The sequence below is a fragment of the Meles meles genome, chromosome 12 (assembly GCF_922984935.1).
Source record: "Meles meles chromosome 12, mMelMel3.1 paternal haplotype, whole genome shotgun sequence".
NCBI classification, from domain to species: domain Eukaryota; kingdom Metazoa; phylum Chordata; class Mammalia; order Carnivora; family Mustelidae; genus Meles; species Meles meles.
In genome coordinates this window covers 12,345,628-12,367,724 of record NC_060077.1, presented here as the reverse complement: position 1 = coordinate 12,367,724, position 22,097 = coordinate 12,345,628, and the positions used below count along the sequence as shown (strand labels likewise).

The 22,097-nt window shown below is 44.1% G+C and overlaps 1 protein-coding gene across 1 annotated transcript in view; it reads left to right on the top strand.

The window, feature by feature from the left end:
* The window catches only part of CCDC63 (coiled-coil domain containing 63), a 62,360-nt gene extending 51,141 nt beyond the window's left edge, over positions 1–11,219 (top strand). The window contains exons 12-13 of the mRNA XM_046025226.1: positions 710–856; positions 10,645–11,219. Of these exons, the coding sequence (XP_045881182.1) occupies positions 710–856; positions 10,645–10,709 (212 nt within the window). The 3' untranslated portion in view covers positions 10,710–11,219. The remainder of the gene's footprint in view (positions 1–709; positions 857–10,644) is intronic.
* Positions 11,220–22,097: the final 10,878 nt, after the last annotated feature.

Genomic DNA, 22,097 nt, shown 5'->3' with positions numbered 1-22,097 from the left:
ACATTAACGGGACACTCGCTGTGTGCAGAGTGCAGTTGGGCAAGCGACATCAGTTCAACCTGCCTCAGTTTCCTCATCTGTGAAATGGGGAAAACAGTGGTCCTTACTTTCAACATTCTTAGGAGGTTTGAATGAGTATGAGTACAGTTAGCTGATATTTGGAAAGTGCTAGAACACTCCTGGGCATACAGGGAGTGTTCAAGAAACTGTCGGCTCTTACTCTTGGCTGTCACCTGGATCCGGGGAGATGGGAATCAAAGAGATAACATGATCAAATACGAGTTCATTTTTTCTCCCCTTCCTCTCCCAAACTCTTTTTCTATTAATGACTTTACTGCTCTTTTAGGCACCCAGACCAGAATCCTCAGTCATTTTCATTCTGCCCCATTGGTGACAAAATCTATCTATTTTGCCTCTAGAATGTCTTTTTTTTTTTTAAAGATTTATTTATTTTAGAGAAAGTGAGAGAGTGCGCATGAGCACAGAGGGAGAGAAGCAGACTCCCTGCTGAGCCACTTGGGTGCCCTGCGTCTAGAATGTCTTGCAAATTCACTCCCCAATCCTGTCCCAGGTCTGTCCTACGTGAATAGATCTCTATTGGTTTGAGGCCCGTCCTCTTATAACTTTCTACCCCTATCTTTCACACCCCCCCCAAGTCTAAATACTTTCCCCCATGCCTCACTCTGATGATGACCCATACATGTTCCAGAACCCTCAATGGCTCCCCACCACATCGGGAAGAAATCTCCCCTCCTTGGCTCAACAGTGGAGATCTTTTACCACTTGACCCTGCTCTACCAGAATGGTGCAATGATTGAAAGCTGGGTTCCAGGTCGGCTCCTCTACTTCCTTAACGGTGAGTGCCCTGAACCAATGACTTAACCACCCTAGACCTCAGATTCCTTACTTGATGAACAGGGGAAACAGTGGTGCTGACCTCAGAAGATGGTTTTTAAAGTAAAACTAGAAAATTGCGATACTAATGATAGCAGCTAACATTTATTATGTGTTTACTCTGTGCTGGGCACTGCTCCAAGTGCGTCCACATGGCAACTCCTGCCGTGTGTATGAGGTGCTTTACATAATGCTGGGCATAGAGTACACACACAGTGAGTGTGTGTGTCTATACGCCTACACACGTGCATGTATGTGTGTGTGGTTATTATGGTTTACCTTTCCAGGCTCATTTACTGTTCCAGTGCTCCCCCAACCCCCCCCCCCACACACACACCTGCTAGGCTCCTCACACAGAGCTCTCTCGGGAAGATGCTCTGTGGCACCTGGAGAATGTGCTTGTTCCTCCTTCCATGACAGCTTCATGATGGAGAAAGGACACCGTTGAACTGGCTGAGTACAGCAGGCATGTTTTGGCTCCTGGAGGGGCTGTGAAGTCTGGTGGTGGGTCCTTAAGGATAGGCAGTAAAGACTGGGGATAGGAGGCCTGAGCAGGCCCCCAGCCACTGCCCCTTGAGCTTGCCAATCTGAAGTCCGCAACGAAACCAGACTCTCACTTATCTAGAGTTTCCTGTGTGACAGGCATTGTGCTCAGTGCTCTACCCATCATCTTAGTTCATCTTCAAACAAGGTTTGAGGAAGGTACTAATATTCGACCCATTTTTCAGATGAGGAAATAGAAGCTCAGATAGGAGCGGTCAGTCTTCAGCGCCCACTTAAAGTGCCTGCCAGGTTTCAGCAGAGAATGTCAGACCCTACCCCTGCGCCTTTCCCCACCCTGATATTCTGATTTTTGGGCTTGGGGATCTGGGCTCCAGCTCTCACCACTCACAGGGAGCCCAGAGGTCGGATCTGGCCCCAGGCAGCCAGACAACCCTTTGGTGGCTTTCTCTCTCCTAGTATTTTTAGCTCTTGGTCACCTGCCTTGCCTGTGGGGGGGACAGAAGCACCCAGACAATTCCATTTTTACTGGTGCCCTTCAGATGCCCGCCTCCCCACACCCGCCCGCCCCGCAGGCTCAGCTGTCTTAGTGGCGTGCCTGGCATTCCGGGGGCATTGTTCCTCTCGGTGAGGCCCAGATTCCAGCAGCAGCTGCTGCCCCAGCCTCCCCCCACCAGCTTTTCTGCACCCTCCACGGCCCGCCTGTCAGAGCCCCTTTGCTGAGGCCATGGCATCGTGACAGCCAAACCTGTCACCATGGCCCCACTCTGGAGCTATATAAAGGTCGCGCTCCTGGCTCATTCGTCATCCGACCTGAGGTTCTCAGGTGAAGGACCTTCCAGCACGCCTCCAACTAACACACAGCTCTGCAGGCCCGGGGCCCCTGTGCCTTCCCTGCATGGACTTAGGTGTTCATGGGGCTTTGATTCTGGTGAACGAGCCTCTGCCTCAGCTCTACTGACATTTGGGGCCAGGTCATTCTTTAATAAGGGCAGGGAGGCTGTCCTGGGCATTGTAGGACATGAAACAGCATCCCCGACCTGCACCCAGGAGAGGCTAGTATGCTGGTAACAACACCCCCACCCCTTGCCCTGCCTTGGGACAACCCACAATGTCTCCAGATACTGTCAACTGTCCCCCTTAGAGGAGAAATGATCTGGGTCGAGAACCACTGACCTAGAGAATTATTACATGATGAGGGAGAGGGTTCTTTGACAGTAGAGAGTTTGAGGGTGGTTTAGGGGTACTAAAGTCCACCAACCACCCCTTCTTCCTGATGTCTCCTTGTCTAGCCCTAAGGAGGAAGGGAAACTTGGAGTGAGATCTGGGATAAAATGCTCCTCTGCCACTTGCTAGCTGGATGAACAATGGCAAGTATTCCTTGTAGAACCTCTCTTTTCTCATCTGTAAAATGGGTTGGGTAAGATTACTGACCCCATGGGGGTGCTGTGAGGCTGCATTGAGATCATGTTGAACAAAAGGCTACTTTGTTTTTGCCTTCCTGTTTCCCGTGGTATTCTAGCCTCCCCTTAGAGGAAAAGGCAAGACTTTTCTGCTCATGGTTTTTCTGCTCATTCTTAGGTAAAGGATGGCCCTATGGTCATTTAATCCCCAGCAGTCTTACTTCAGTACTTAGAATGTTCAGTCCCAAATGGGAGCCCAGCTCAAAACTTCTCCCTTGATTTCATGTCCCTCAGCTCAGGCCTGTAGAGACTGCACAGCTATCCCGATCAAATCTCTGCCACCACCACCTGGGTGACTGCAAAAACTTCCCCAAGTGTCTCCCTGCTTTCAGCCTTTGGCCCTCTGCAGACCATTGCCACATGACAGCCAGAGGGACCTAATCAAAGCTGGTTGTCACCACCCGTACTTTTAAATGACTGCCAACGCTCTTAAGATAAAGATTCTTCCATTCATCTAGACTTTTCTTCCCTTCTCTATCTAGATCAAGGTTTCTCAGTGTCACCATGCATGGCCCTAGAACTTTCTTTCAGGTCTCTGAGGGTACCTACAAAGGAGGAATAGCAAATGCACCACCCCCACCTCATTCAGTGCCCATGGCAGACATCACTAGCCAATCACAGCACCCTCTCTAATTGAGCCAGGATGACCATGCTAAATTGGAGTTGGCAGGGGAGATGAGCTGACATCTTTTATCTCTCCAACATGGTTGGATGTGGGGGATAAAGTGAGGTCCTCAGCACTATTGACATTTGGGACTAGCTAATTTTTTTGTTGTGGGGAGCTGACTTGTGCATTGGAAGATGTTGAGTAGTGTTCCTGGCCTTTCCCCACTAGATGCCACCCAGTTGTGACAGTCCAAGATGTCTCTAGACATTGCCACACGTCTGCTCATGGCTTTTCTGCTCACTCTGAGATAAAAGAGTGCTCAGGCCTTCCCCACAGATGTTCTGGACTCACTCTAGGACCGTTCTCAGTCCCTTTCATAGTCAGTTTTTTAAAATTTTATTTTATTTATTTATTTGACAGAGAGAGAGAGAGACACAGCAAGAGAGGGCACACAAGCAGGGGGAGTGGGAGAGGGAGAAACAGACTTTCAGCCAAGTAGGGAGCCCCATGTGGGGCTCGATCCCAGGACCCTGGGATCATGACCTGAGCCAAAGGCAGGCAAACGCTTGACTGAGCCACCCAGGTGCCCCCCATATTCAGTGTTATGGACCAAGTCTATAGGCGTACCTATAATGTGCCAGGATGAAGGACTCTGGAAAGATGAATGAATCCTGGTCTCTGTCCTGGAAGGTTCTAGAGAAAGAGACAGACTAGCAAGATGATAAGGCAGCATGCAGTGAACGCAGCAACAGAGCATTCAATCATTTAAGAAATACTTACTGAGGGGCTACTATGTACCAGGGGCTGTATTGGGTGCCGGGGGAAAATGATAAACAAGATAGGCACCATTTCTGTCCTGAAGTCCAAGCAAAGAGTCAGATGGTCATCAGATAATCCAGCAAATAAATGTGAAATCCAACTGTGCTAAGCGAGGGAGAGAGGGGCCTGGTGCTGGAGACCTTTATCTGGGGAACTGGGTAAGAATGAATAAATTAACTAGACCACCAAAGATGTCAGCTTATCTTCCCAGCTCAACTCCAACTTAGCATGGAGGCCATCCTGGCTCAGGAAGAGAGAGTGCTGTGATTGATTAGCAATGTCTGCCGTGGGTGCTGGATGAGAAAGTGGTGGCTCATGCCACATGCCCCTGTATTTGCTATTCCTCCTTTGTAGGTATCCTCTGAAACCTGAGCCAGAAAAAAAAATTCTGGGGCTATGCGTGTTGAGGAGAACAGGAGAGAATTTGGGGGTTGGGACACATAATGGAGCCATGCTATTTCCCCAAGAAAAGCTGGACAGAAAAGCTAAGTTTGCCCTGTTCTCTTAGGTGACTTTGGACAAACAAACAGGAGCCCGAGGGATTAAGGAGGAGTACATGCTAATATTCCTGTATCCCAGCCAGGGTCCGGGGCATTTTACAAAAGACAAAAATAGCAGGAGAGACAAGAAAGACAAAGAGAGACAGATCACAGAATCTGCTGTGGAATGAAGGTGTGAGGCCAATTAGGGCCTCTGAGGTGAATCTTGGTCGTACAAGGGGAACAGGCCCCAGGGAGGGGAAAGGTTCTGCCTGGTACAATGCCCAGAGACTGTCCTCAGGGTGAGTGAGTGAGTGTTAACACAAATGGAGAGAACAGGCTGATCTTAATTCTGAACATAGAGCTGGGACCCCCAGATGAGTAAGGGATGCTTTGGGCTACCGGTGACAGAATTCCATTAACAGCAGCTTAAACCAACGGACAGTTAGTTATTTTTCACTTATAACAAGGAGTTTGGGAATCGGGAGTCTCATGGCCATTTGGTACCTGGATGGGATCAGAGATCCTGGTGGTGTTTCTGTGTTTCTATTGGCTTTCCCTTAACGCTACCAAGACAGCAGCCACAGATCCAAGTAGCCTGTCTATTCCGGTCAAGGAGGGAAATATCTTTTTTAGAAGCCCTCCAGGAGAGTCTCCATACCTTTCAACCACCAAAACAAGGTGAGGTGCCCATGTCTACACCAAGCCTGGCCTATTTTCTTTGAGATCAAAGGCTCTTTGGTCAAATCCTGAATGGAGATGGAGTTCTGTTAGCAAGAAAAAAGGTGGCAAATGGATTTGGGGTAGGCACGGCTCACTCCATCCCCTACAAAACAGCTGAAGTAATTTTTCCCAGAAATATTTGGTGGAATACAAGATGTTCTGTAACCAGAAGCTTCTCTAGCCAAAGCATCTAGTTAAATAAGTTCCTCCGTTATAGAAGTTCTCAGGGGTGCTTGGGTGGCTCAGTGGGTTAAAGCCTCTGCCTTTGGCTCAGGTCATGATCTCAGGGTCCTGGGATCGAGCCCCGCATGGGGCTCTTTGCTCAGCGGGGAGCCTGCTTCCCCATCTCCTTCTGCCTGTCTCTCTACCTACTTGTGATCTCTCTCTCTCTGTCAAATAAATAAATAAAATCTTAGGGAAAAAAAAGTTCTCAGAGCCTTTTCAGAATAACAATTAATATATACTGAGTCCTGACTACTTGTCAAGCACTGTTTTGGTTGCCTTATTTCTATTATCTCATTAAATCCTTATCATAGTCTATGGGACAAAGGATATGAAAATTAAAGAAGCGGGCAAAGCCAGAACATGAACCCAGGATCCCAATTCTGGACCACTCTGCTAAACTGTATCCCACAGAGCAAACATTTACTAAAATGGGCAAATTATTCCTCTCTCAGGGGATGCTTTGCTGAGGCTGAAAGCCTGGAAATTTCCTCCACCAAGACTGCTTCTGGCTACTAGGAAAAGAATTCAGATTTAAATATCATGTCCTCGTGTGGACCCCACCCAAATCCAAGTCGACCTCTGCTTCTCTTTTTCACAACATCCTGTTCTATCCTTTCAGACCCCTTACTACAGTGTTAAATTAGATATCGGAATTTATTTATGGGCGAAGCCTCTGTCTCCCCACTAGAATATCAACGTCATGGAGGCTGAGATTTTTGTCTTTTTCTCGCTGTATTCCCAGCACCGAGCACCATGTCCCGCCCACAGTGACTGCCCCGTACAAATGCTAAGTCAGTGAACAAATCTGGCCAATCCATTTCCTCTTCCGTAACTGGACTTGCACATTCATTTACAAGTCTGGGTAAAAACTGGGTTTGAAATTATTGTTTTGTGGCGTAGGTTGGATAAAAGAATACATGCTAAACGCAAAACCGGGGGAAAACTCTGGACTTGAACTGACTCTAGAGAAACCAGAGTTTAAAAAAAGATCACTGGAGGCTTGACTGAGAATTACAGCGGATTTCCATCAAGGTCAGGCCAGACCAAATTTTTCAACAGGAGAAATCCATCCATTGTGAGGGATGAACTTGGCCTGAATTAGGACTCAGAGCCGAGGGAGTGGACCCCAATTCCTTCTCAGCCCCTCTTCCAGCCTGGAAAGGCCCCCACAGACTTATCTAATGGTCCAGAGGAGAACCCAGGAGCCTCCTCCACCTGGTTCCTTTCCAAATTCTCAGGCTTAATTATTTGAAATGCGTCTGGGCCATCCTCTGAGCACTGCAGTTCTTCACATCTCCCAGCAGGGGGCGGTGCAACTTTAGGGCTCAGCCCAGCTGGGTCTGCTCACCGACAAATTCAGGGAGAAGGAATATGGAAAAATGAGAGGGACATCTTTTCTCCCCCTATCCCTCGCAGGCCTGCCAGATCCATCTCATTCCACCACTTTTGAAAATCAGAAGGGCGAGGGTGAAAGTTCTTGTAAATAAAAACCATTTACTTGTCTCTCTGTCTTTCTTTCATTCATTCAGTCACTCATTCCTCTAGGATTTATTGAGCTCCTACTATGTTCCAAGCCCTGCTTTAGACTCTCTGAATGAAGAGGGAACAAAATAGACAAAGATACCTACCCCTCTGGACCTGATCTAGGTAGGAAAAAGTGGGGAGGAGATCAGAGGTGATGAGCATAATAAGCGAATTGCATATTAGGTTAGAAATGCTTATGTTCTTCTGTGGAATAAAAGAAGGAAATACTATATAGTAAGAGGGAAGTGAGACAGAGGTGCGTGTGCATGATTTTAAATAAAGTGGTCAGGAAGGGTCCTGGAGAAAATGACATTTGAGCTAAGACTCGGAGGAAGTGGAGGATAGCTGACGGAGAACATTCTAGGCAGAGGGACTCAACGGCGAGGACCAAGGTCATGCTGGCGTAATCTAGTTTACAGTTTTAAGAAGTGCAAAAAATGATATCTACCTACTGTGAGAAAATCAGATGTTGAAGAAGAAAATTATCATCTGTAATCCCTCTTCTCAGAAATAACTCATTGGCGTATATTTTTGTGGTCTATGTTTAAGCACACGGTTATACAAATGCCCATATATGTTCTTCTTTTTTTTTTTTTTTAACAAAACAGGGGGCATTTCACTCATACAGTTTGTTTCACAGCCACTTGTTTGTTTACTTATGTAACCAGAAGTTTGTTCTGTGTCAATAAATATTGATCCACATGTCAGCTTTAGAATGTCCCATTTATGGATGCCCCATATTTTATTCATTCATTTTCCCCTATAATAGCATTTAGACTGTTTTCCATCTTTCTTTATAAAATGGTGATGCACCCACCATTCCTATAACATTTTTTTCATTGTCCAAGTATCTAATTATTTCCTTAAGAAGCACTTTTACAAAATGCTGGCCCGAAGTTTGTGCACCGTTGAAAGCTTTTATATGTGAGATCTGTGTGTTTGTCACGAAGACATTTGGGATGGCTTCAAGGGGACCCTGTGGTGGCTTGAAGATGTGATCCTTGGTGTGAAATTGCCTTTTCTGAAGAAAAATAAATATCCTGTAGGAGGGTTTGTCTCCAGGGGTTGGCCATATGGATAATTTTTATTTTAATTTTCTTCTTTACACATTTCTATATTAATTTTTTCTATATTGGGCATGGATTGCTTTTTATATTAATATTTCTCACCAAAGCAATATTTGCTTCTTATAAAAATCAAACACAGGAGAAGTGTGGAAAGTAGAAACGGAAGGGTCTTTTCTCTGCAGAAGTTGCCACAATCGATTATGTGGGTCCAGGTTTTAGACATGGTCCAGCCCCTGTCCACATTTCTGCTTTTAGTGACACATCTCTCTTCCCCTGTGCTCACTCTGCTCTAGTCACGCTGACCTTCTTGTTCGTTCTCAAGAACACCAGGCTCATTTGGCCTCAGGGCCTTTGCACCAGCTGTCCTTGGGGCCTGGAGCCCTTCTCTCAGATCTTCACTCAGTTGGTTCTTCGTCCTCTGTGTGTCTGAGCCCAAAGGACCCCTCCTGAGAGAGAGCCCCTCCCTCCGACCCCCAGAGTGAAGAAGTCCTCTCTGACTCGATCACATTCTCTTGCTTACTTCCTTCTTAGCACATAGGGCAATCTGAACAGGTCTTGTCTTACTTATTTGCTTCCTTATTTTTGGTTTCCCCTATTAGACTTGAAGTTCCTTATAGGCAAGGATTTTTGTCTGTCTTGTCTACCACTGTCCGGGGGCTGGCACATAGAAGGTGCTCATTAAACATTTATGAGTGCTGTTCCCTAAATGGACATCCATAAACATGCATATGGTTGAAGACTAAATGAAGAACTCTTACAACTCAACAACAAAGTGATAAATAACCCAGTTTAAAAAGTGGGCCAAAGACTTGAATAGACATGGCCGAGAAGCACATGAAAACATACTCAGCATCATTAGTTATTAGGGAAATGCAATCAAAGCCATAATGAAATGCCACGTTACACCCCTTAGGATGGCTGTTAAAAAAAAAAAAAAGAAAAAAAAGAACCCAGAAAAGAAAGTGTTGACGAGGATGTGGAGAACTTGAAACCCTTGCAAATTGCTAGTGGGAATGTAAAATGGCACAATTGCTGCAGAAGACAGTTTGGCATTTCCTCAAAAAGTTAAACAGAATTACTATACGGCCCAGCGGTCCCACTCCTAGACATAGACCCAAAAGAATTGAAAGCAGGTCCTCGAATAAAATCTTGTTCACAAACGTTCATAGAAGCACTATTCGCAGTAGCCCAAAGGTGGAAACAACCCAAGGTCCAGCGACTGAGAAATGGACAAACAAAATGTGCTCTACCCAGACAATGGCATATTAGTCAGCTTTCAAGGAGGAAGCGCTGACACCAGCTACAGCGTGGGTGAACCTTGAAACCAGGATGCTTCGTGAAAGAAGCCAGACCCAAAAGGTCACATGCTATATAATTCTCTTTATATGAAATACCCAGACTAGGAAAAGTCATAGGGTCAGAAAGCAGATTGGTGGTTGCCAGGGGCTGGGGGAGGGGACTATATAATGGGTATGGGGTTTCCTTTGGGATGATGAAAATTTTTTGGATTAGAGGCAATGGTTGTACAACATCGTGAAGTACTAAATGCTACCGAGTTTTCTACTTTAAGACGATTAATTTTATATTATGTGAATTTCACCTCACTAAAAAAAAAATACTGTCATAACAGTAATCAATCAATCAAATTAAGATCATGTTACACATTTAAAAAAAATCAAAAGGGCTCGTTTAAAACATGTCTTCGGTTCTTGCTTTCTTCACTTAATATATCTTCGATATTGTTCTCTAAGGGGCTACTTTGGTCTTTGTAATGGCTGCAGAGATTTCCATGGTGCAGAAGTCTCAAGTTATTTATTCGATCCCCTGCGGATGGACAGCCGGGGGTTTGGCCATTATAAACAATGCTGCATGGAGCCTTTCGTCGAGGGCAGGATCAGACTGAGCGGGGCTGGGCAGGGACACAGACTTCAGCAGCACCCTTCTCTGTGGGCTCCACACTCCTAGCAGAGGGCGTCACTTTGAGCTTATTCAGGAAGGAGGGACAAAAGGAAGAAACAAACCAGAGGAAGACATGAGATGGGAGCCGGTTGGGGGGTGCGGGGGGACAGGAAGGACAGAGCAGAACATGGTCCCAGCATGGGGGGTGGGAGACAGGCAATCGGGGCTTGAGCCCACTCTGTACTGCCTCCTACATGTGAGACTATGGGCAGCACACCTAGCCTCTTGGAGCCTTAGTGTCCCCATCTGTCAGACAGGTGCAATCACAGTCACAGCATCGTGAAGATTAAGTGAGCAGTTTCTTCAAGTGTATGGTACGGGGCTGGGCACATAGCAGGTTTTCAGGAAGTAGGAGCTAATATTCCTGCTGGTGTTATTTCTAGCATCGTTGCTATTCTACCTCGATGAGCAGCTAGAGAGAAGGCCAGTGTGCCCATTCTACAAATAAAGAGGTTGAAGGAAAAGGCCACCAGCGGGGTCACATAGCCTAGAACACACACGTGGCAAAGAAGAACTCATTCGGAGATGCACCGCATTCCCAGACTCCTTCAGCTTTTCCCACGGCATCCTTCCCTGCCTTGATGAGCTCCCCCAGATGTCCAGGATTGGAACTCCCAGCTTTCCCAGGGAGCCAGCATCCGGTATCCAGAGAACAAAGAAACGGGCTGCTCGGAGAAGGTTGGTTTCTGGAGGTGTGGTTTGACCATCTCTGCTCAGGGCAGCTGTGTGCCACCAACTTGAGGCACGAAGGAGGAATAGCAAGCAGTGAGCACAGCACTGGGAAGGGGCAGTGAATGAGACCGTGGGTCCTCAGGAACCTCACTGCACCCGCCCCGGATGCTGGAAGACTCCAGGAAGGTCCGTAAGTGAGCTGTGGGGACAGACCTGAGATCAGGGGCTCTCCTTCAAGGACACTCCCAGGCAAGACGACTTTGCCCAAGACAACTTTAGGGTCTGCCAAGACTTCAGCAGATGTTTTAGGATGTGTTTTGAGATCCACAGACAGATGAGAACAGCCGTGGGATTCATAGGAGTGTTTTCAGTTTCCAGCCAGAACCACATCTGTGCTTTTCTGTAGTTGTAAAAAAAAAAAAAAAAGAAAAGAAAGAAAAAAGAAAAAAGGTCTGCCTAAAATTCTCTGATAGAAGTAATATATGCTCATAGCCAAATAAAGGTTAGAAAATGCAGATGAGTCTAAAGAAGAAAAAAAAACTATCTTGAGCTCCCCCACCCAGAAAAGAGCAGGGGTAACATTTCTTCTACACTTCTAATGTATTCAGACTCATGCCCTTCCCCGCCCCCATACTGTACATATTGCTTCTTATTCTGCATTTTTTTACACTTAAAATATGTCATGAACACCTCTGCATGTCAATAAATAGAGCAGAATGTATCCTTTTAAAATGTATCCTTTTGAAAGGTTGCACTGTGATCTGCGGATGTGCCTGCATTTCTTCGCAAGCCCCCTCTGCCTGGACCTCTAGGCTGAGTCAAATTTTTGCCTGATTATAAGCCATTCTTCATTGCTGTCCTTGTATCTTATCTGACTACTTCTTTGGAATTAATTCCTAGTAGTGCAATTGTGGGGGTAATGGCACTTTCTAAAGAGATTTGATGCATGGAACCCAACTGCCTTCCAGAAAAGATGCTCATTTACACACCAGCTCTACATTCTCCCACACCCTCGCTAAAACCGCTTACTTGAGAGCTTGAATATATTTCCAAAGTGCTTTTTAGCCATCTTGATTTCCCCTTCTCCTCTTCGTCCTCGTTCTTCTCGTAGTGCATTGCAGGTTTCTGTCACATCCCACATTAAAAAAAAAAAAAGTACTGTATTACAGTTATTTTTTTCTTTTTGCAAATACGTTGCAAATATTTTTCCAGTTTTCCGTGTCTTTATTTTATTTCATTTTTATTGCGGTAAAACATTTGTGTATTAAATGTATCGTAACCATTTTTAGTGTACCGTTCAGGGGCCTTAGGCGCACGCAGAGGGCTCAGTGGCCACCACACCCATCCGTCTCCAGAAATTTATCGTCCTCCCAAACTAAACTTTGTACCCACTACACACCAACTCTCCATTCCTCCCTTCCCTCGCCTCCTGGTAACTTCTATTCTTCTTTCTGTCCCTCTGACTTTGATTATTCCAGAAACCTCAAGTAGGTAGGAGTCATACCATAATTGTCCCTTGGTGACTGGGTTCTTTCACTTAGCATAATGACTGCATGGCTTATCCATGCTGTAGCATAGGTTGGAGTCTCCTTCCTTTTTTTCTTTTTAATAATTTTATTTATTTATTTATTTTTTTAAGATTTCATCTATTTGTTTGACAGACAGAGATCACAAGCAGGCAGAGCAGCAGGCGGGGGGCGGGGTGGGGGGAAGCAGGCTTCCTGCTGAGCAGAGAGCCTAATGCGGGGCTCGATCCCAAGACCTTGAGACCATGACCTGAGCCAAAGGCAGAGGCTTTAACCCACTGAGCCACCCAGGCGCCCCAATCTCCTTCCTTTTTAAGGCTAGATGATATTCCCTTGTATGGCCAGACCAGATTTAGTGTATCCATTCAGGCCTCAGTGAACTTCGGCTGTTGTCTATAATGCTAATATCAACATGACATAGAAACCTCTGTCTGCGTCCTTGCTTTCAGTTCTTTGGGGTATGTGCCCCGAAGTGAATGTCCTTAACTTTTAACTTTGCCTTTTAACTTTATGACTTCTTCTTTCATATGCAGAAGTTTTACATTTTGAAGTATTCATCTATTAATCTTTTCTTATTGCATTGGCTCTATACTCTTTCAATACCTCTAGGTAAGGACTCTCTTTATTTATTATTGTGTAACAAACCACCCCATCCTTGAAGGGCTTGAAAAAACCGTCCTCATTTCTATCGCTCATGAATCAGCAATTTGGACAGGAGCCAGTGGGGTTAGCTTATGTTTGCTCCAAGGGACTTCAACTGAGGCAGCTCAGTGTTAGAATCCTTCTAAGACAGCTCGGGCATGTGGCTGGCATCTTGGTGCTCTTAGCTAGCCACTCAGCCAGGGCGCTAGACTGAGGATTTCAGGTGCTCTCCATGGGAATCTCTGCAAGGGCCACTTGGACTTCGTCCCATCATGGTGGATGGGTTTCAAGAGGGAGTATCCCAAGAGATAAAGGTGGAAGGGTATGGTATTTCTGGGACTTAGCTTCAGAAGTCACACAATCAATTTTGCTGTACTTCATTTGTCCAGGCAGTTGTAAAGGCCAACCCAAGTTCAAGGGGATAGGGCGTAGATTCCACCTGTTGATGGGGAAGTGGTAAATATTGTTGCAGCCATTTTTGGAAAACATAATCTTCCAAGTTTGCTCTCTGACCGCAATAATTCACACCCCTCTCATATGCAAAATACATCCCTCCAAGATTTCCCTGATGTTTAACCTGTTACAGGTTCAGGCTCAGGCCAAGATGCAGGATCTCAAGTCCATGTACAGATGAAAATTCCCAAATATAATGCCTTGGGTATGACTCCTAGAAACCTTTTCTTTTGACTTGAAGATGTGTGAACTAAAGAGCATGTCATCTGCCTCCTGCACCCAACACACAATGGGGGGACTTGCATAGGATAATTGATATGGACATAGCCATTCAAAGAGGGAGGAAATGGGAGGTATACAGCAGTCATTGGTCCATAGCACTTCTGAATCCAGCTGGGCAGATGTTGCCCATTCCTGGATTAGGACCCAGTATTGTTTCTTGGATAGGATATTGTTTCCCGAGCCATCCTTCTTTTTCCATAAAATATAGCCTGTGTTTGCAGCTGAGTGGTTTTCTCAGCTTACTTCCTACCCATAGAAGGTTTGGAATCCAAAGACCTCATTTCATTTTGCGGTGTTTCTGTTCCTTTTAGTCCCAGCTGGCGCTGCTTCCAGCAGTACAATTCTATTAAAAACGTTGTGAGTTTTCTACAAATCTTATTGAGGCTCACACCATGAAAGAAAAGCCAAAATAACAAGTCACCTTAAGATAAATCCTTCTCTACCTCCGGCTCTCATTGAGGCAACTACCTTTAAGATTCTTAGAAGCCTGATTGTACAGAGGAAATATCTGTGAGGCATGGCTTTTATCTCTAAAGGGGCTTTTGTCTACTTGAAAGGTTCAATAAGCGCTGCTTTGTATGTGGCCTTAACCAAGGAACTTACAGTTCCAACCTGGATTTGATATTTGGCCCAAGGCTCTTCTTCTTTCCATCTTTCCTCCTTCCTTCCTTTCTTTTCTTGAGTCCTCTTTTTCTTTTCCCCTTTACCACATCTCTGTCCTCTCCTTTTACGAAGTCAAATTTATTGAGGCATACTTTACATAGAGTAAAATCCACCCTTTTTTAGGGGTATAGTTGTATAAGTTCTAACAAATACATAAAAGTGTGTAACTACCATTACAATTTAAGTATAGGGCATTTTTGTCACCCTAAATTGGTCTGTTACACCTCGGGAATCTCTTCCACTACCCACCCCAGTCCTGAAATCCTCTTTTCTTTTCTTTGTATTTTTTTAAAGAGTCATATTTTTAGGTAATCTCTATATCCAAAGTGGGGCTCTCATGACCCTAACATCAAGAGTTGCATGCTCTACCAACCGAGCCAGCCAGACACCCCATCCCTCTTTTGTTTTCTGTCCCTCTAGTTCTGCCTCTTCCAGAATGCCATATGGAAAGAATCATATGGTGTGTGGTTAATTCTATTGCATGGATATTCCATGATTCCTTTATTCATTCACCTGTCGATGGGTAATTGGCTATTACAAATAAAGCTGTATGGCATTGGTACACAAAGCTTTGTATGGATATGTGTTTTCATGTTGGTTTCCTATAGTTGCTATGACAAAGTACCACAAATGCAGTGACTTAAAGCAACACATATTTATTATGTTATAGTTCTGGGGGTCAGAGGTCCAAAATGGGTTTCACTAGGTGAAAATCAAGGTGTCAGCAAGTGTGCATTCCTTCTGGAGGCTCTAGGGGAGAATCTCTTCCCTTGCTTTTTCCAGCTTCTAGAAGCCACCAGGAATTTCTTTTTAAAACTTTTTAAAACCCAGGGGCACCTGGGTGGCTCAGTGGGTTAAAGCCTCTGCCTTCGGCTCGGGTCATGATCCCAGGGTCCTGGGATCGAGCCCCGCATTGGGCTCTCTGCTCCATGGGGAGCCTGCTTCCTCCTCTCTCTCTGCCTGCCTCTCTGCCTACTTGTGATCTCTGTCTGTCAAATAAATAAATAAAATAAAATAAATAAAACTTATTGGTCCATTCCTCCATCTTCAAAGGTAGTAATGGGCAGTCAAGTCTTCTCACCTGGCCTCACTCTGATACTTACTCTTCTGCTCTGCTCTTTCAGTAACAGTGACCCTTTTGATTACACTGGGCCCACCTGGATAACCCACACCCATCTCCCCGTCTCAATATCTTAACTTGCTCGTATCTGCAAAGTCCCTTTTGATATGTACCATAACATATTTATAGATTTTGCGGCTTTGGGCTTGGGCATCTTTGGGAAGAGCATTATTTTGCCTCCCACAACTTTTTTCTTTCTTTCTTTTTTTTTTTTTTTCCTCTCTCTCTTGGGTAAATACCTAGGAGCAGAATGGCTAGATTATATGGCAGGTGTATATTTAACTTTTTAAGACACTTGTCCAGCTGTTTTCCAAAGTGGTATTGTCCATTCCCCTCAGCACCGTGTGAGAGTTTCATTTCCCTCCACAACCTTGCCAACATTTGGACTGTCAATAAATTAGATTCTAAGGGTCTCTGTAACAGACTGTCACAAACTGGGGAGCTTAAAACAACAGAAATGTGTTCTCTCACAGACCTGGAAGCTAGAAGTCTGGAATCAAGGTGTCTTCACATGGCCTTCTTAAGGACACCAGTCCTTGGATTTAGGGACTACCTTAATCTAGTAGGACCTTGCTATAACTAATTATATCTGCGAAGATTCTATTCCCAAATAAGGTCACGTTCTGAGGTTTCAGTGGACATGCATTTTAGAGGGACACTACTCAACCCACTAGAGTCTTTTGAATTTAGCCATTCTAGTAGGTGGGCGGTAGTGAATCACTGCATTTGTTTGTTTGTTTGTTTGTTTGTTTGTTTGTTTTTAAAGATTTTATTTATTTGACAGACAGAAATCACAAGTAGGCAGAGAAGCAGGCAGAGAGAGAGGGAGAAGCAGGCTCCCTGCTGAACAGAGAGCCCAATTCGGGGCTCGATCCCAGGACCCTGGGATTAGGACCTGAGCGGAAGGCAGAGCTTTAACCCACTGAGCCACCAGGCACCCTGTCTCACTACATTTGTAATCTGCCTTTCCCTCAGGAAACTAATGATGCTAAGCGTCTGTCCGTGTGTTTATTTGCCATCTGAACATATCTTTGGTGAAATGTCTGTTCAAATCTTTTGCCCAGTTAAAAAATTGCGTGGCTTATTTTCTTATTATTTAATTTTGAAAGTTCTTTATATATTGTGTATACAAGTTATTTTTCAGATATGTGACTTCCAAATATTTTCTCCTAGTCTATGACTTGCGTTTTTGTGTTTTTTTAAGATTTTAAAAATTTATTTGTTGGACAGAGAGACACATTGAAAGAGGAATACAAGCAAGGGGAGTGGGAGAGGGGGAAACAGGCTTCCTGCCAAGCAGGGAGCCCAATGCGGGGCTCCATCCCAGGACCCTGGGATCATGACACGAGCTAAAGGCAGACGCTTAATGATTGAGCCACCCAGGCGCCCCTGTTTTCATTTTTTCAATAGTGTTATTTAAAGAGAAGAAATTTAAAAATTTCATAAAATCTAATTTACCAGGTTTTTAATGGTTCATGATTTTGGTGTTATATTTAAGGAATCTTTGCTTAATAATCCAAGGTCTCAAAAGTATCTCTTTCTTCAGGAAGTTTTGTGGTTTTACATTTAGGCCTAGGAACCATTTTGTGTGTATGTATATATACACACTATATACACTTTTTATATATCTATCTATATATATGATAAATAGATATGGATGAGTTATAGAATGTCTTCTATCACCTCACCATTTCTATTCAACTTTGTACTGGAGGTTATACTTTGATAAGGCAAACATGAGAAATAAAAGACATTATATTGGTGAAGAAGTAAAATTTGCAGATGACATGATCACCAACAAAGAAAGGCCTGATGGAAGCTACCAAAAAAGCTACCAAAACTAGTAAGTTTAGCAAGGTTGCAGGATAAAAGATCATTATACAAAACTCAATTGCATTTCTTTATACAGGCAATAAACAGTTGGAAATTGGAATTTTAAAAAACAATACCATTTACAATAACTACCAAAAGTAAGAAATATTTAGGGATAAATCTGACAAAAGATGCATAGGACTCAGACTGAAAACTGCGAAATACTATCAAGAAAAATTTTAAGAGACCTAAATAAACGGAGAGATATAGCTTGTTCATGGGTTAGAAGACTCAATATTGTTGAGATGTCAATTCTCCTCAAATCGAACTATAAATTTAATACAATACTGATCAAAAATCCTAGCAGGTTTAAAAAAAAAAAAATCCTAGCAGGCTTTTTGTAGAAACTGACTAGCTGATTCTAAAATTCATATGGAAATGCAAAGGACCTAGTATAGTCAAAATCAGGTTGAAAAGTAATAACAAAGTTGGAGAACTAACATTACTGATTTCAAGACTTATAAAACTACAGTATTTAAGACAGTATCGTATTGGTGAAAAGATAGACACATAGATCAATGAAACAGGAGTCAGAAATAGACCCATATATAAATGGACAAATGATTTTTAACAAAGGTGCAAAAGCAGTTCAATAGAGAACAGATAGTCTTTTGCCCATTCTAAATCAGGTTGTTTGTTTTATAATAAAACAATTCTTTTTAAATTGAGTTTGGAGAATTTTTAAAATCTACTTATCCTGGTTACCAATCCTTTTTAAGATATGCGTTTTGAGGGGCTCCTGGGTGGCTAGTGGGTTAAAGCCTCTGCCTTCAGCTCAGGTCATGATCTCAGGGTCCTGGGATCGAGCCCCGCATCGGGCTCTCTGCTCAGCAGGGAGCCTGCTTCCTCCTCTCTCTCTGCCTGCCTCTCTGCCTACTTGTGATCTCTCTCTCTCTCTGTGTCAAATAAGTAAATAAATAAAATCTTAAAAAAAAAAAAAAAAGGTATGTGTTTTGCAAATACTTTCTCCCTGTGTGTAGCTCCTTGGCTTTTCATTTTCCTGACGGTGACTTTGAAAGAGCAGAAAGTTTGAAATTTTGATGAAGTCCACTTTACCAGTTTTCTCTTTATGATTTCTGTCCTATACAAGAAGACTTAAGCAACAAAGATTTTCTCTGATGTCCTTTCCTCGAAGTTCTGTACCTCGAGGTTTTACATTTAGGTCTATGATCTGTTTCAAGTTAATTTTTGTATAGAGGTGTGCTTTTTTTTTTTTTTTCCTTTGCAGATGGATGTCCAGTTGTTCTAGCACTGTTTGTTGGAAAAACTACCCTTTCTCTATTGAATTGCCTTTGCACATCAGTTGAAAATCAATTGACCGCATATGAGTGGGTCTATTTTTCCTGGCTCTCTATTCTGTTCCATTGATCTATGTGTCTGGCCTTTCACCAGTACCACACTGTCTTGATTACTATAGCTTTATAGTAAGTCTTAAAATCAGGTAATAAAAGCCTGAGGTCTTTTCTCAGTTGGAGATTTTTTAATTTTTTTAATTTTTTTTTGGCATCTGGAGAGGCTGGGAATGAGAAACGCTTTTGTTTGGGGGCCCAGCAGGCCCTGGCTCCTTTATATTTAATATATTGTTTGGACATCTTTCTCCTTTTGCATTTATCATAGGTAGCAAGAAAAAGCTGGACGACACTTTCCATATTCTGCTCTATCATGAAGTTCATCACATAGGTTTTCTCTTTTCCACATTACTGCAGGCGACAATCTTGCTGCCAACCACAAGGTTTCCCTTTCTTTCCGTTTCAAACAGCATTTTCCTTAGGTCCTCGCTGATGTCCTCCACAAAGCTTTATAGACTTTTAGTATCTCCAAGGCTCTGGAAAGATCTCAGATGTGTGTTTGGGCTTAGGATCTCTTGTGCAGTTGCAGACAGATGGAGCCGGAGATGGACCGACCGGCAGGGGACATCTCTCTCCCTCATCACGGAGTCCCAGGGCCTCTCCGTGGGGGCTCCCCACGTAGGCTAGTTGGGACTTCCTCTCTGCATGGCTGTCTGAGAACAGCCAGATGGCCTGGCGAGCTGAATGTTCAAGGGTCCCAGCTCACAAGGAAGGGACTGCGCCATCTTTATGACCTTGGAAATGACACGTGGATAGAAGCTACTTCCAGAATGCTATATGGATCCAAAAAATCACAAGCTCACCCAAATTCAAGGCAAGAGGACATTGACTCCACGTTTCGGTGGGGCAGCGGCAAGCTTCTAGGAGAGCATTGGCAACAGATATTTTTGTGGCCGTCTTTGCAAAATACAATCTGACATAGTAAGGAAACGCCTCACTGATGAGAATTCCTCACTTATGGAAATTAAAGGAAAAAAACCCTCCCATATCTGATCATTATTAAATAATGTCTTTCTTGCAACTTCTCTGGGGATTTAGGTATCAAAACCAGTGGGATGTTGGAAGTAGCTCACACTGGCTCCTGAAAGCTGATTGTAAAATTTTCAGGAATTCTGCATTCTGGTTGTTAAAGGCAGCAATTATTTTAAATTACATTATATAATCTCATACTGGAATAGATTAAATTAAAAACAGGTAAAAAATATGCAACATTCATTACTTTATAATTATTTTATAAATTTTGCTCTTACTGAGGCTCTTGAGGTTAAGGAGTTAGTCGTGTCTATGTGGCGGAACCTCTGTTCAATGGTATGTCCCCACGCGCCCCTTCCCAAGTCCACGTTCAATGACTCTGCTCTGGTAGCTTGCCTCTGGCCACAGTGGGAACATTCACACCACGGAAACTGGTACTTGCTGCAAATCAGGACTGTGTGCGGTTGCTTGCCTAGTGCTAAGAAAAGAGACAGAGAACATGTTAACAATGCAGGTGTTGTACACACCAAAAATATTCTTTTTTTTTTTAAAGATTTTATTGATTTATTTGTCAGAGAGATAGAGTACAGGCAGGCAGAGTGGCAGGCAGAGGCAGAGGGAGAAGCGGGCTCCCCGCACAGCAAGGAGCCCGATATGGGACTCGATCCCAGGATGCTGGGATCATGACCTGAGCCGAAGGTAGTTGCTTAACCGACTGAGCCACCCAGGCATCCCACCAAAAATATTCTCCCGGTATTCAAAAACTATTATCTACTGTAGTCGCTCAAGTCATCGATGGATGAGTGAAGTTCCATTTGTGTTCCTTGTTCCACTGTCGTCATCTCCATTACGTGAGTGGAAAATCAAGGAATGTTCATCTCAGAGCTCCGCTCGTGGCTGGAGTACCTCCCACTCCGTTGGTCAGATCACGATGGACTTGCAGTCTCAGGTGGACAATGGAAACAGAGTTCAGCAAAAATTGATGAAATGTTATCATTTATGACAACATTTAGTATGTATTGTGAATGTTATCAGTAACTTTTGTGTTATACATCCTTTTATTCTTTAAGTTTATGATTAAAAAATGCATGTATGGGGGTGCCTGGGTGGCTCAGTGGGTTAAAGCCTCTGCCTTCAGCTCAGGTCCTAATCCCAGGGTCCTGGGATTGAGCCCCGAATCGGGCTCTCTGCTCTGCAGGGAGCCGGCTTCCCCCTCTCTCTCTGCCTGCCTCTCTGCCTACTTGTGATCTCTGTCTGTCAAATAAATAAGTAAAATATTTTTTAAAAAATGCATGTACGTACATGCCTGCCTACATTTTTTGAGAAGAACCAGTTGTTACCATCCACCGCTGATCAAATCCTAACACCGGAAGAGTAAGTAACGGAGAAGTTAGTGGGGGTCAGGAATAGTAATGCTAATGCTCATTGGGTGCTAGCTCCATGCCAGGTTCTAGTCTAAGTCCTTCACATACCTTCTTTCATTTCTTTCTCACAACCCCCTGTCAGGTGGGTACCATTTTCAAGATCAAACAACTAAGGCAGAGAGAAGTAGAGTGATTTGCCCAAGGTCACACAGCTGAGAAGTGACAGAGCCAGGACTTAAAGCCGTGGAGACTGGATCCAGAGCCCGTGTTCTTAGTTTTACCTCTTTGCTTCTTCCCCAGGGGCAGGGTGCTAAGTGTCCTGGAGAGTCATTAAAAAATTGTAATGATTCCAATAATAACAGTAGACTTCTATGAAATCAAATACTTATTTGTACCAGGCTCTATACTAAGTGATTTCCACATCTTGGCATGTTAATTCCCAAACATCATCTGATTTCTGCTCTCATCTCCCTTTCGTAAGGGAGGAAACCGTGACACAGAGATTAAGGTCATTTGACCAGGAATTGGTGGGCTGGGACTGGAACCCTGTATCTGTCTGTGTGTAGGGCCTGGGCTTTGTAACCACATTCTCAGCCCAGACTCAGGCTATCCAAAAATGATACACCTCCCGTGTAGGAAGCTGAAGGAAATGGATCTTCTGAGAGAACTCAGAATCCCATTTCAACCTGACCCTGTTCTGGGACCGTTCTTCTTTTTGGTATGTCTGCTTGTTGGGTTAAATCTGGAGCAGAGGCCAGGCTTGGCACAGGACTTCCCCAAATTGAGATTCAACAACACAGAGACTACATTTGAAGGGCTGCACAAATCCAGCTGGGCCCTTCTGTCCACTGTCTCTGCCTCCAACTGCTTCCACGCAAGGAGCGACAACAGAGGCACAGAGAGAACAGCAGGGCTGGGCCA